Below are 13,673 nucleotides of genomic sequence, written 5' to 3' on the forward strand. Positions count from 1 at the left end.
TCACAAGACTATAAAAGTAGTAAGCTTCTTAGGGTATGGTAATAGCATTCAAGTCTTACCTTGCATTTTAAAACCAGAAAACATCTCTTTCATTCAGTATCATCATTACAGCATGGAAAACTGCGTGTTTGTATTTTGGTTACACCTACTGGTTACACCTACTCCCTAAGTCTGGAGTGTTCATTGTATCTAACCTGCTGAATACGATTAGCACTCCCATGAAAAAAAGCCTACAGATACTGATATTCATAGGACAGCACCGTTTTATTTTGCGACAAAGAATGTATTCTGAGGTAAATGTTACAAAACAACGGTTTTTGACAATACTGTATTGTTGTTTAATTGACATTGATACAGCATGAATTGGAAAACCAATGACGTCATTTAAAATACTCACATAATTGTTATGTTTCTAATATCACTTATGGTCTTCAAGACATAATCGAAACACAATGAAAAGCAGTAGTGGTAGTTTTTAGGCTAAACAGCTATAATATATCTTGACGCGACGATAACTCGTCTGGGCCTCTATCCTTCCTTAACTATTGATCATTTAAAATGACTGGTGGATATAACATACAGACTGCTGTGCTGCTTCTGCCCGGCATCCCTCAGTGGCGGACATCATGGTGCTGCTGGACATCCTGCTCCTCATCCTCCAGCTCGTCTTCTTCGTACTCGCCAATCTCGTCAGCGGTGGCGTCCTGGTACTGCTGGTACTCAGACACCAGGTCGTTCATGTTGCTCTCAGCTTCTGTAAACTCCATCTCATCCATACCCTCTCCGGTGTACCAGTGAAGGAAGGCCTTACGGCGGAACATGGCGGTGAACTGCTCAGAGATCCTCCTGAACAGCTCCTGGATGGCCGTGCTGTTGCCGATGAAGGTGGCGGACATCTTGAGGCCACGGGGCGGGATGTCGCAGACGGCCGTCTTCACGTTGTTGGGGATCCATTCTACGAAGTAGCTGCTGTTCTTGTTCTGCACACTCAGCATCTGCTCGTCCACCTCCTTCATGGACATGCGCCCGCGGAAGATGGCGGCCACAGTGAGATAGCGGCCGTGGCGAGGGTCGCAGGCGGCCATCATGTTCTTGGCGTCAAACATCTGCTGTGTGAGCTCGGGCACGGAGAGGGCACGGTACTGCTGGCTCCCCCTGCTGGTTAGAGGGGCAAATCCGGGCATGAAGAAATGCAGGCGGGGGAAGGGCACCATGTTGACGGCCAACTTCCGGAGGTCAGCGTTAAGCTGACCGGGGAAGCGCAGGCAGGTGGTAACCCCGCTCATGGTGGCCGACACCAGGTGGTTGAGGTCTCCGTAGGTGGGCGTGGTGAGTTTGAGGGTACGGAAGCAGATGTCGTAGAGAGCCTCGTTGTCAATGCTGAAGGTCTCATCTGTGTTCTCCACCAGCTGGTGGACTGACAGGGTGGCATTGTAGGGCTCCACCACCGTGTCGGACACCTTGGGTGAGGGCATGACGCTGAAGGTGTTCATGATGCGGTCGGGGTACTCCTCGCGGATCTTGCTGATGAGCAGGGTGCCCATGCCAGAGCCGGTGCCCCCTCCCAGGGAGTGGGTAAGCTGGAAGCCTTGGAGGCAGTCACAGTTCTCAGACTCCTTCCTGACTACGTCCAGAACAGAGTCGACCAGCTCGGCTCCCTCTGTGTAGTGGCCTTTAGCCCAGTTGTTACCAGCTCCGCTCTGACCTGAAAGAACCATGGTGAACCTGTGTTAGAGACATTGCACCTTTGTGTGCTAATACACATCTACAGTTGAAGTCAGAAGTTTACATACACCTTAGCCAAATACATTTAAACTCAGTTTTCCACAATTCCTGACATTTAATCCTAGTAAAAATTCCCCGTCTTAGGTCAGTTAGGATCACCGCTGTATTTAAGAATGTGAAATGTCAGAATAATAGTAGAGAGAATGATTTATTTCAGCTTTTATTTCTTTCATCACATTCCCAGTGGGTCAAAAGTTTACATACAGTCAATTAGTATTCTGTAGCATTGCCCTTAAATTGCATAACTTGGGTCAAACGTTTCAGGTAGCCTTCCACAAGCTTCCCACAATAAGTTGGGTAATTTTAGCCCATTCCTCCTGACAGAGCTGGTGTAACTGAGTCAGATTTGTAGGCCTCCTTGCTCGCACACACTTTTTCAGTTCTGCCCACAAATTTTCTATAGGATTGAAGTCAGGGCTTTGTGATGGCCACTCCAGTACCTTGACTTTGTTGTCCTTAAGCCATTTTGCCACAACTTTGGAAGTATGCTTGGGGTATATTGTCCATTTGGAAGACCCATTTGCGACCAAGCTTTAACTTCCTGACTGATTTCTTGAGATGTTGCTTCAATATATCCACATAGTTTTCCTTTCTCATGAAGCCCTCTATTTTGTGAAGTGCACCAGTCCCTCCTGCAGCAAAGCACCCCTACAACATGATGCTGCCACCCCCGTGCTTCACAGTTGGGATGGTGTTCTTCGGCTTGCAAGCCTCCCCCCTTTTCCTCCAAACATAACAATGGTCATTATGGCCAAACAGTTCTATTTTTGTTTCATCAGACCAGAGGACATTTCTCCAAACAGTACAATCTTTGTCCCCATGTGCAGTTGCAAACCGTAGTCCGGCTTTTTTATGGCGGTTTTGTAGCAGTGGCTTCTTCCTTGCTGAGCGGCCTTTCAGGTTATGTCAATATAGTACTTGTTTTACTGTGGATATAGATACTTTTGTACCCGTTTCCTCCAGCATCTTCACAAGGTCCTTTGCTGTTGTTCTGGGATTGATTTGCACTTTTCGCACCAAAGTCCGTTCATCTCTAGGAGACAGAACGCGTCTCCTTCCTGAGTGGTATGACGGCTGCGTGGTCCCATGGTGTTAATACTTGCGTACTATTGTTTGTACAAATGAACGTGGTACCTTAAGGCATTTGGAAATTGCTCCCAAGGATGAACCAGACTTGTAGAGGTCTACATTTTGTTTTCTGAGGTCTTGGCTGATTTATTTTGATTTTCCCATGATGTAAAACAGATAGGCACTGAGTTTGGAGGTAGGCCTTGAAATACATCCACAGGTACACCTCCAATTGACTCAAATGATGTAAATTAGACTATCAGAAGCTTCTAAAGCTATGACATAATTTTCTGGAATTTTCCAAGCTGTTTAAAGGCACAGTCAGCTTGGTGTATGTAAACTTATGACCCACTGGAATTGTGATACAGTGAATTATACGTGAAATAATCTGTCTGTAAACAATTTTTGAAAAAATTACTTGTGTCATGCACAAAGTAGATGTCCTAACCGACTTGCCAAAACTATAGTTTGTTAACAAGAAATTTGTGGAGTGTTTGAAAAACAAGTTTTAATAACTCCAACCTAAGTGTATGTAAACTTCTGACTTCAACTGTAGCAATACATATCAATTAGAATGAAGAGTCAGTTAACCAGTTAACAAGCAAATGCATCGGGCATATTATTTGTCAGTTTCCACTGAGAGAGACAATTCCATTTTGTTAAGAGTGGATAATTACAGTGGATAGAAACAGCTTAATTGAGCATGATCAAGAGTACCATTACCATGATCTAAAATATTATAGTGTAGAAGTCTGCATATACAATAGGATGTGAATGTAGACATACTATACTTTATGCAGTAGAATTGGCAAGGTGTCGTGGGTGGATTTTATTTAACGCTATATCCCCATCTTGATGAGCACTGCAACAGTAGCAGTCTATGCCCTGTTTTCTGCTGCACAATGCTAGCTGTCTGTGCCTGACACAACCGCTCGCCGACCATGCATCCCCTTCCTGGCACATTGCTGAGCTGTTGCAGAAAAGTTGCACATTGAACACACTGTCTATCTATGTCAAAGTTAAACTAAGCTTGGCTTCAGAGGACATGACAGTGAATGCTGACACAGACATGCTGTGGGTTGAGGATGGAAGTGCTGACAGGACATGATGCTGACCCATTGGGCAAGACAGCACAGACAGATCTGGGACCAGGCTGGGCAAGATAGCATAAAACAATCTGGAACCCGGTTAGATAACCACTACTCACCAAAGACAAAGTTGTCTGGTCTGAAGAGCTGGCCGAAGGGCCCTGAGCGGACAGAGTCCATGGTGCCTGGCTCCAGATCCACCAGGATGGCCCGGGGGACAAACTTGTTACCTGTGGGGGAGGAGAGGCAGGGACATCAGGTTAAGGGAGGGAAGGAGGATGGGCTCTCTCTCTCGCTTTCTCTCACTCACTCACTCAGCCTCCCTTGCAGACTGCAGCACAGAAAAACTGCTAGCTCCAGTTCAAGGAGGCTGAGCTAAGCTGAATTCATTCAGACCAAGATGGCATCTCCCAGTAGACATGACACATTTTCTCTCTTATCGTCATATCATCTTATCATGCTGCTATGCGGATTTCTCTATGAGTAGATATTAAATCAGAGCCACGTTAACAAGAGAGGTCAATAGTGCTTAGCATTGCACACACAGGAAATAGGATCGGTGCTAACCACAGGACATGTAGGCCTACTATAGGCCCCAGAATCTGCAGTCTGGCTGGTTTGCCATAGGAGACTGACTGTTCCGTATGAGAGAGAGACAGAAAAAAAGGATGGGATTCTGCATGTCCATGACCTTCAAATGCCTGGGCAATAAAAATAATCTGACCAACGCACAGACAGCAGGCAAGCGTTAGGGTTGGGTTGGTTTTACAGAGATTGCACTCACTGCAGATATATACATGCCACCCCCCCCCCCCCCCCCCCCCCGTGACGGGCTCTTAAGAGATGGAGAGAGAGAAAGAGAGGGAGAGAGAGATGATGCTGCAGAGAGAAAGAGAGAGACCGGGAGGGAGGGAGAGAGATTGACAGGTCCCTGCTGCTGTCCTCATTTCCCCTGCCCTGCCACAGGGCCCACTGCACCCAGACAGATATTATGGTCACAATGTCACATTCTCAATTTAAATTTGGCCTACAGTGCATGAGTTTTGCAAGTCAATAAAGTTCTGCAGTTTTTATCACCAGGGAATATAGTTTTCATTCTGAGTTTATTTGGGGGAAGGCCAAAGCACACTGAGTGTACAAAACATTAGGAACACCTTCCTAATATTGAGGTGCACCCCCTTTGCCCTCAGAACAGACTCAATTTGTCAGGGCATGGACTTTACAAGGTGTCAAAAACATTCCACAGGGATTGCTGGCCCATGTTGACTCCAATGCTTCCCATAGTTGTGTCAAGTTGGCTGGATGTCCTTTGGGTGGTGGACCATTCTTGATAAACACATGGGAAACTGTTGAGCATGAAAACCCAGCCGCGCTGCCGTTTTTGACACACTCAAACCAGTGCGCCTGGCACCTACTACCATATCAAAAGGCACTTAAATATTCAAAGGCACTTAAATATTTTGTCTTGCTCATTCACCCTTTGAAAGGCACACATACACAATCAATGTCTCAACTGTCTCAAGACTTCAAAAAATCCTTCTTTAACCTGTCTCCTCCTGTTCATCTACACTGATTGAAGTGGATTTAACAAGTGACATCAATAAGAGATCACAGCTTTCACCTGGTCAGTCATGGAAAGAGCTGGTGCTTCTAATGTTTTGTACACGCAGTTTACATTACAGTGCTTATGGTTGATTCTTTTCTTAGATCTGTTGTTTAGATGCATGCAGAGATTACTTAAAGACCAATCTAGATAGTAAAAATATATATGTATTTACCTGATGCTTCATTGTAGTACACGTTTATCCTTTCCAGCTGCAGGTCACTGTCACCTTGGTAACTGCCGGTGGGGTCGATGCCATGCTCGTCACTTATCACCTCCCAGAACTAAAAATGGGACAGAGAATAGGTCATGCAAACGTGATGCTTCATAGTTTGACCTAAGAGATCTGGCTATAACCTGATCAAGACATGGAAAAGTACTGGACGGTCGTTGTGCGTAGTCTATCGCTATGGCGCAGCTCCTTTGGCGACAGCCTGACGCGCCAGCCCCGCAGGTGCGCGACACCACTGCAGACCCTTTGGCTCCTAGCCCAAGTCCAAAAGCAACACACCCATATCAACCTAATGGCATCTTATATTTGTAAATAAATGAAACACTACATTTCCACGACGCATTAGTCCAAAAACATGACCCCAAAATACTGGATGGCTGATTTTGTTCTCTTGGGAAATGTAGTGCGATTCATTTTGGGACAAAAACATGCAGGTCTAAAAATTGTAAACATCTAACAGAAAAAGGGATTGCTCTATAATAACCTCTGCGTCTAGACAAATATACACATAACACCTACCTTCGCACCAATCTGGTTCCCACATTGCCCGGCCTGGATATGAACAATCTCCCTCATGATGATGCCGTTTGGGTGCACGCAGATAGCAGCCTTTTAACAACAGTGCCCTCAACCTGGTTGCGACCACTGTGTTTCTCGCCTCCAGCAGTTGTTACATTCTTATGGCGATCGGTAAACCAAGGGAGACTCATCATGTTGATGCTGATTGGGTGACGTCACACCTGTGCTGCATCCCAATTTTGCGCACCAGCCTATCAGCGGGCACCGGTTTGATGCAGTGGACGGGATGAGGATCCTGCTGCATCACTCTCCATGACATCACCCTGTCCCGGGCCAAAATGCGGGTTGTTGCCAAGCACTTTTAATCTAATACGTGGCGCATAGGCCTAGCTGTTAGTTTCCAAATTAAGGAAATACAGCTTAATTGTCGATAAATACGTCCCCTTTCAATATAACCTAGGCATTGCCCATGTACCTTGCAGTCCTGAATCTGCTTCAGTTGTAGCCTTTATTTTGTCCAATAGAGGTCAGTTTGGAGCTTTGCAACTATACCGTCCACAACGTTTCCATCAAAGACAGGTTACTTATTTGTTCTTATTAATCACTTGTTTAGCAGAGACAGGAAAAGCCTTCACCTAGGAGCACGTTCGCCATGTATTGCTTTATTGTATGACATCACACAACAGGAAGTTGTTAAAATCAGAGTATTCCAAGCAGAGAAATCTTTTGGCAGCATGAGTGAGTTATTTTGGTAGGTAGTATGGTCTTAACATTTAAAGATCAAATCGAATTGTATTGCTCACATACACATTTTTTTTATCAGATGTTATTGTGGGTGTAGTGAAATGCTAATCAATACAACTATTTACTGAATCAAATTTAGGGGATGACTTTCCAGCACAGCAGTACACCAACATGAATCCACAATTCATTAAGAATGTGAATATTGATAAGTGATTCATTACATACAGAATTGACACACTTTATGCCCTTGTCATTTCATTATCTTGGGTTAGAGAGGACATCAAGTGGTAAAAATAAATAAAACGAGAACCTTGCACACAAACACCTCAAGATTCAAGAGGTGGCTTGAAAATTGTCTGAATACCAATTAACTCAACCAAGACCCAGAATGCATCATTGATCAATAAATAGTGAAGTTTATTACGACACATATGGCTTATATACAAATGCATTATTCAAGTTAAAACAAAAAAGGGAAAATTAAAAACTGGTCACATCCATGTTTTTACATTCATTCATTCATTCAAATCATGCAAAAACAGAAACTGTTATATCAGGATTATTTCTCATTTCCGCAACATAGTTTGGCTGCAGTGGGGACAATTTAGGATGATGGGAGTCATTTGATCAGTTGAGAACCATTTCCAGACCACTGTATAATAGCAAAACCTATCAATGCACAGCGAATCATAGTCAGTTTACATAACATCAGTCTGCTAATCCATCTCTAAATGCCTTTTCTTTACAACTGTATACTCAATGTATTATATTGTCCATCTACTTGTACTGTTTTAGTATAGTCCCTTTCCAAGCCATCACCCCACTCTACCCATAGAAATAGAATGAATCATTATACTTCTGACTAACCATACACCATTGCTTGTGCGGACGTTGCGATTACATATGAAATCTGAGACTGTAATGTAAGGTTGTAATGTGTTGCATTGTGACATTTTAAGATAAGAGCGGTTGCAGTTCAAGAACTGTGGGGTGAGAAGTATTGCTACAGCTGCAGACAATATACTCCAACATTTGTACGATTGACCTCTTATGTTGTTCCAGTGTCAATAGACTATCGTGCGTTAGTAACACCATCCTCACATCACAGCTAACCAAATGTACTAATCTGACTTGACAGGAGTACAGCAGACATTATGGTTTGAGGCGTGAAGTTTATTAGATATTAAAAGAAGCTAAGAGACTCATACAGGGGTGTAATGAAGTTTTACTTGATTCACATATCCTTTCTCCACCATGCTTGCATTTTCTGGACAAGGTGTATGTAGTATTAGGAATGAAGACCACAGCAACAAGTATATCTTCTTTAACAGTGTGCTTATTTACCAGGAAATAACAGGAGAATAAACAGAAAGTAGGTTGTTACACTTTTGGTATTTACATAGTTATTTTTATATCCATAGAACTACATGACGGTGTGTGTTGTGATGACTACTGTATGATTAGTGTACAGTAGAGTGATCAGTGGCTGCTATTGCATGATACATAATACTTTGGTCACCTCCAAAGCCATTGTATTTTCCTGTTTAAATATATATTAAACACACTGTAAAAGACTGGACTCCATGGCATTTGAAAGGGACAAGATGTCAAAGATTAAAAAAAAGAAGAAAAAAAGCTCTACATCACAACAAGTGATGTTGTATTTGTAAACAGTGGTCTAACAACAACACAGATCTCATCACAATCTGATTCAATTGCCTGACCAGTGAACTGACAGCCACCATTTTGTTTGCCCGGTATGTACTATTGTCAATAGTCAGTCAATCACAGACGTTGGTAAAACATGACGTTGACACTAGACATTTGGGTTTTTCAAAGAAAAAGAAAGCTCTTCATATATTTTTGTTTTAATTAAAATAATCAGAGACTGTTGTTGTAGTTTTTTCCAATAATGACGACAACATTTCGCTATCATGTCTGTATTGATTACAATGAAAGTAATTCAAGTAAATGGTAGTTAAGTTTTGAAGTAAAAAACTAACAAAAACAAAGAGGGATAAGCCTACATTTCAAAACGCAACAGAATTTGAGTCAATATCACAAATATATCAATTTTGCATACTTTGGTGAAGTTTAAATATTTTCTGGTATATTATTTGGGAAATATACTACAAATATTTTTACGGCACCAAGTATGCTAATTACATGAAGAAAACACACACAAGATGGTGGCAATGACAGATGCATTTGTAATGAAGACAAAATCCTTTTGTCATTCATGTGTCCATTTCAGAGAGATAGCGCAAGTGTTTTTTTAGGTAACATTTGAACATCACCTCTTTGTTCCATGGAAAAGTTCACATTTTTGTTTACATGCTGTCCCCGTAGCGAAGATTAAAGTGCCACTTACATTCACACAAATAATGTTAACAGTGTCGCCTATCTTTATACACTAAGGACACCCCCCCCCCGTGAAATAATAGCAATATTTTTTTGTTTTTGTGATCAAGCGCAACATCAGTAGCACAACAACAAACTACGCAATTTGACCTAGAGTATCACATTAACAAGATCCAATTGCATACAGTACAATTCATGAACGTTTTTAAGAGTGGAAACAAATGTCCCATGAAACATTGATATAGTCTGTAAATTCTCAGATGTTTCACTTACAGGACCGCGACGTCAACAAGCACAACAAAGTCCTAAAGTGCCAACAGACCTCTCACTTGTACCACGTCACCGGTACAGCTCTCCTTCTCTCAACATAAACAGTCCATTGTCCTTTTAAACGTATGAACATGTCTCTTCAGTTCACCACATTCTCTTTCTCTAGTACCTTTTCATACACCCATGCTTGTATAACACTAAGGACTGAAGTCTTGAGATGTTTCGCTTGTCATTTTTAACTCATTGCATCGTACATTAAAACACCTCCAATACTTGGGGCAAAACTTTATTGCCCTTCTTTTGGTTTTTCATATTTGGCAAATTGCTCTTTTCCCTACACAGATTCCATTCAGTTTCTGAGAACTAATTTCAGCGACAACAAAAACAATTGGGTGACACTCTAAACTCGGTTTAGATATCTGGCACTGTTGACATTCAAAATTCTGCATTGTATTCTTAAAGTATTTTTTTTCTTCTACATAAGGCAAATGTACATCAAACACATTGGGCGTACATCTAAGTCTGCAATTGAGGCAAATGTACAGTCAAATGGTTTTTAGTGGTATGTATAGCATCTCCAACTAAGCATTGGGATAAAGTGTCAGAAGAAGTCAAAGGGAGTTTTGGCTGGTAGTATCTCAGTCTAAAATGACACATACAGATTCCCCCAACAACAGCTATGTAAAAAGCTGATGATGTCAGTTATTTACAGTTCCACACTGTGGCAGAGTAACCACTCATTACTGTCACCGCAGCACGGTCCTCCTGTCCTGTTTTCTGGCTGTTCCCAGTAAAAGGTGTCACAGAGATACACTCGTCCCCATATCAAGCTGTTCCCTCTCCTGTCTGTCACCTATATTCTCCCTACAGAGCAGCCAAAATGTCTGAGGCCTGATCAGCCAGTTAATGACTCCATACATGTGACCTGGATGTCCAGGGCTTCTTCCTCCACGAGGGAGGGGCACACCTCCTTGTTCCAGAGGTAGAGCCTTGGATCATGACGACGCCACCCCGTTGATGACGCGGTTTTCTGAGATAGTGCAGTCCATTATAGGGAGGATACCTGAGTCTATGGGGGAGGAGATGGTGCAGTCCATTATTGTGGAAGCGGTGGCCGCCTCTGTGGTCTCAGAGTCTGTTACATTGGGGTGCTGAGAGTCTATGACAAGCGGAATGGTAGAGTCCAATGAAAGGGGTTGAACAATGTCTGTGATGGGGAGAGTGGTAGAGTCCACAGTGGGGCTGTGAACAGTGTCCATGACAGGGGGCATGGAAGAGTCCACTGTTGTGGGGATATGACCTGAGTCATTGGGTGGTGGTGGTAGTGGGCGGATGGGGGGATGAACAGGGGAATGAGCTATGAAAGGGTAAGCGGGAGAAACAATAACATTATTAACACATGGGGATGAAGAGTCCAACTCTGGAGTATGGACAGAGTCTGTGAGAAGGGGAATGGTACAGTCTGATGTAGGGGGAGGAGGAGCGGGGAGTTTGTCATCTAGAGAGTATATGATCGGGTCTGTGGTTATGTGGTCAGCAGAATCAATAGGAGTCGTACAGTCCACCATGGGGGGAGGGAGAAAAATGTCATTGATGACAGGAGTAGGGGAGGGTGTTGGAGAGGGGGGTAGAAGGTCAAGTACAGGGGGAGTGGTAGAGTCCAATGTAGGGGTGGTTTCTATGACAGGGGGAGAGTCCAATGTGGAGGTAGGGGGAGTTTCAATTACTTCTGGAGCATCCAATGAAGTGGGGGTGGATTCTATAACAGGTGGCGTGGAAGGATCTACTACGGAACTAGGGGTGGTTTCTATGACAGGTGGAGTGGAAGGATCTACTACGGAACCAGGGGTGGATTCTATGACAGGCGGAGTGGAAGGATCTACTACGGAACTAGGGGTGGATTCTACGACAAGCGGAGTAGAAGGATCTACTACGGAACTAGGGGTGGTTTCTATGACAGGGGGAGTGGAAGGATCTACTACGGAACCCGGGGTGGATTCTATGACAGGGGGAGTGGAAGGATCTACTACAGAACTAGGGGTGGATTCTATGACAGGGGGAGTGGAAGGATCTACTACGGAACCCGGGGTGGATTCTATGACAGGGGGAGTGGAAGGATCTACTACGGAACTAGGGGTGGATTCTGTGACAGGGGGAGAGGAAGGATCTACTACGGAACTAGGGGTGGATTCTGTGACAGGGGGAGAGGAAGGATCTACTACGGAACCCGGGGTGGATTCTATGACAGGGGGAGTGGAAGGATCTACTACGGAACTAGGGGTGGATTCTGTGACAGGGGGAGAGGAAGGATCTACTACGGAACCCGGGGTGGATTCTATGACAGGGGGAGTGGAAGGATCTACTACGGAACTATGGGTGGATTCTGTGACAGGGGGAGAGGAAGGGTACAATGCGGAGGTAGGGGTTGAATCAAGTACTGGAGGAATGGTTGATTCCAATAAAGAGATGGGAAGAGTTTCAGTGACAGGGGAAATGGTTTTGACCAAGATGGATGTATGGGTATCTTCTGTGAGGGAGTCAGTGGTAACGTCTTTAGTAGGTGAGGGAGCTGTCTCGTCATCAACAATGAAAGTGGATGAGGGGGAAACAGAATTAATGAGGGGTATATCAGTGGAGTCTTCAGTGGATTTGCCATCAGACTCATGCTGGTGTGACCTTAAAGTCCTAGCGGAGGGCGCCGAAATATCAATAGCCGATGGTGCTGTGCGGTCAACAGCAGAGGACGCCGTGAACTCCATTGTGGAGACGGCGGTGGCGGCCGCCTCGTGCAGCGGCGTGTCATGGACCCGGGTGTAGTCCCTGTTGCTCTCCAACTGAGACAGGAGGAGGCGCTGTTCGCCAGGCTTCCTGGGGGGCAGCAGGGGCTGGCGGGTGTAACACTCCCCGTCGGCCAGGGTCTCGGGCAGGGGCTGGTAGCGCGTCTCGGGGAGGAGGAGAATGCAGATGATGCAGATGAGGGTGCAACAGGCGAAGATGATGTGGTGAAGGAAGTAGCCCTTCTGGTTGTGGAGCTCCATGATGGGGGCGGTCAGCATGCCGAAGCCAGCGCTGGCGAGCACCAGGCCCAGACCCCCACCCCTACGGAGAGAGACAAGGACCATCATGTCAGTAACCACTTTTTAAGCCTACACATCTAAACCAAATCTCAAACCCACCCTTGCCCCCTACTCTCATGTAGATTTGAGAGGATACAGACCACCACCCCATACAGAGATAGTGACTTCCTAACTGATGTTCGTTGTCTATCTCTCAAGAACATGGCTACACCTGATCCCAAACCAACCTCCAAGCCCCACTGTCTTTAAACCAAATCCATCCTTTAGAAAACGTGTGCCCTGAAACCTCTGCCATTTCCAGTGCAATGTTCTACTTTGTTACATTCCAAGTCTATTCAATTTCAATGCTTTCTTTTATATTCAAATTCCACATTCAAGCCCCTACTATTCTCATTTCCTTATGCAGACGCAAGTGGTCTGTGTTACTGACATGTCCTTGCCATTTTACACCCACAGCAGCAGAGACTGCTGCAATACCATGTAACAGCATCCTGCCAAGGCAGTAACCTCATTTCTCTCCTGTCTGCTCTGTGACTGGCCACCAGGTGGCGATCCACAGTCACTCTTCAGGCAGTACAGTGCACCATACCTTACATAACACAACACAGCATCATGATGATGATGATGATCCAATGCCGTGTCAGTTTGTCAAGAGAGGGAAAGGCTAATTCAAAACCAGGCTGATCTGTAAAAGAGACCTCGGTCTCAGCATGACTCCCTGTCAAAATAAAGGTTAAATAAATTAATAATAATATAAAAAATATGGATATTGAACTACACCTTTATTATGGTTGTGCATATAACAAGAGATCCACGATCACACACTCATTTTAAGTGCTTATAGCAGGGTAGTAATATTCTGGTGATATCCTGGCAGGTCAGAGACACTGAATCATGAACCTCTCCATTGAGATCAAAGACTGCGA

General features: G+C 44.4%; 2 protein-coding genes across 2 annotated transcripts in view; both read right to left on the reverse strand.

The window, feature by feature from the left end:
• Positions 1–245: 245 nt before the first annotated feature.
• Positions 246–6,514, reverse strand: LOC129823624 (tubulin beta-2A chain-like). The gene is made up of 4 exons (XM_055882482.1): positions 6,296–6,514; positions 5,720–5,828; positions 4,061–4,171; positions 246–1,705 (listed from the first exon to the last, which is right to left on the reverse strand). The coding sequence occupies exons 1-4, from the start codon at positions 6,350–6,352 to the stop codon at positions 612–614; spliced, it is 1,371 nt and encodes a 456-aa protein (XP_055738457.1). The 5' UTR covers positions 6,353–6,514; the 3' UTR covers positions 246–611.
• Positions 6,515–7,435: 921 nt separating this feature from the next.
• The window catches only part of LOC129823623 (mucin-2-like), a 65,101-nt gene continuing 58,863 nt past the window's right edge, over positions 7,436–13,673 (reverse strand). Inside the window, exon 10 of the mRNA XM_055882480.1 lies at positions 7,436–12,769. Within this exon, the coding sequence (XP_055738455.1) occupies positions 10,666–12,769 (2,104 nt within the window). The 3' untranslated portion in view covers positions 7,436–10,665. The remainder of the gene's footprint in view (positions 12,770–13,673) is intronic.

This window comes from Salvelinus fontinalis, chromosome 26 (assembly GCF_029448725.1).
Source record: "Salvelinus fontinalis isolate EN_2023a chromosome 26, ASM2944872v1, whole genome shotgun sequence".
NCBI classification, from domain to species: Eukaryota; Metazoa; Chordata; class Actinopteri; order Salmoniformes; family Salmonidae; genus Salvelinus; species Salvelinus fontinalis.

Excerpts from the sequence above, each read along its gene's own strand:
- LOC129823624 (XM_055882482.1), bottom strand. The coding sequence starts at position 6,352 with ATGAGGGAGATTGTTCATATCCAGGCCGGGCAATGTGGGAACCAGATT. Across the intron at positions 4,172-5,719 it reads GTACTACAATGAAGCATCAG|GTAACAAGTTTGTCCCCCGG; the intron begins GTAAATACATAT and ends CCTCCCCCACAG. Across the intron at positions 1,706-4,060 it reads ACCAGACAACTTTGTCTTTG|GTCAGAGCGGAGCTGGTAAC; the intron begins GTGAGTAGTGGT and ends TGGTTCTTTCAG.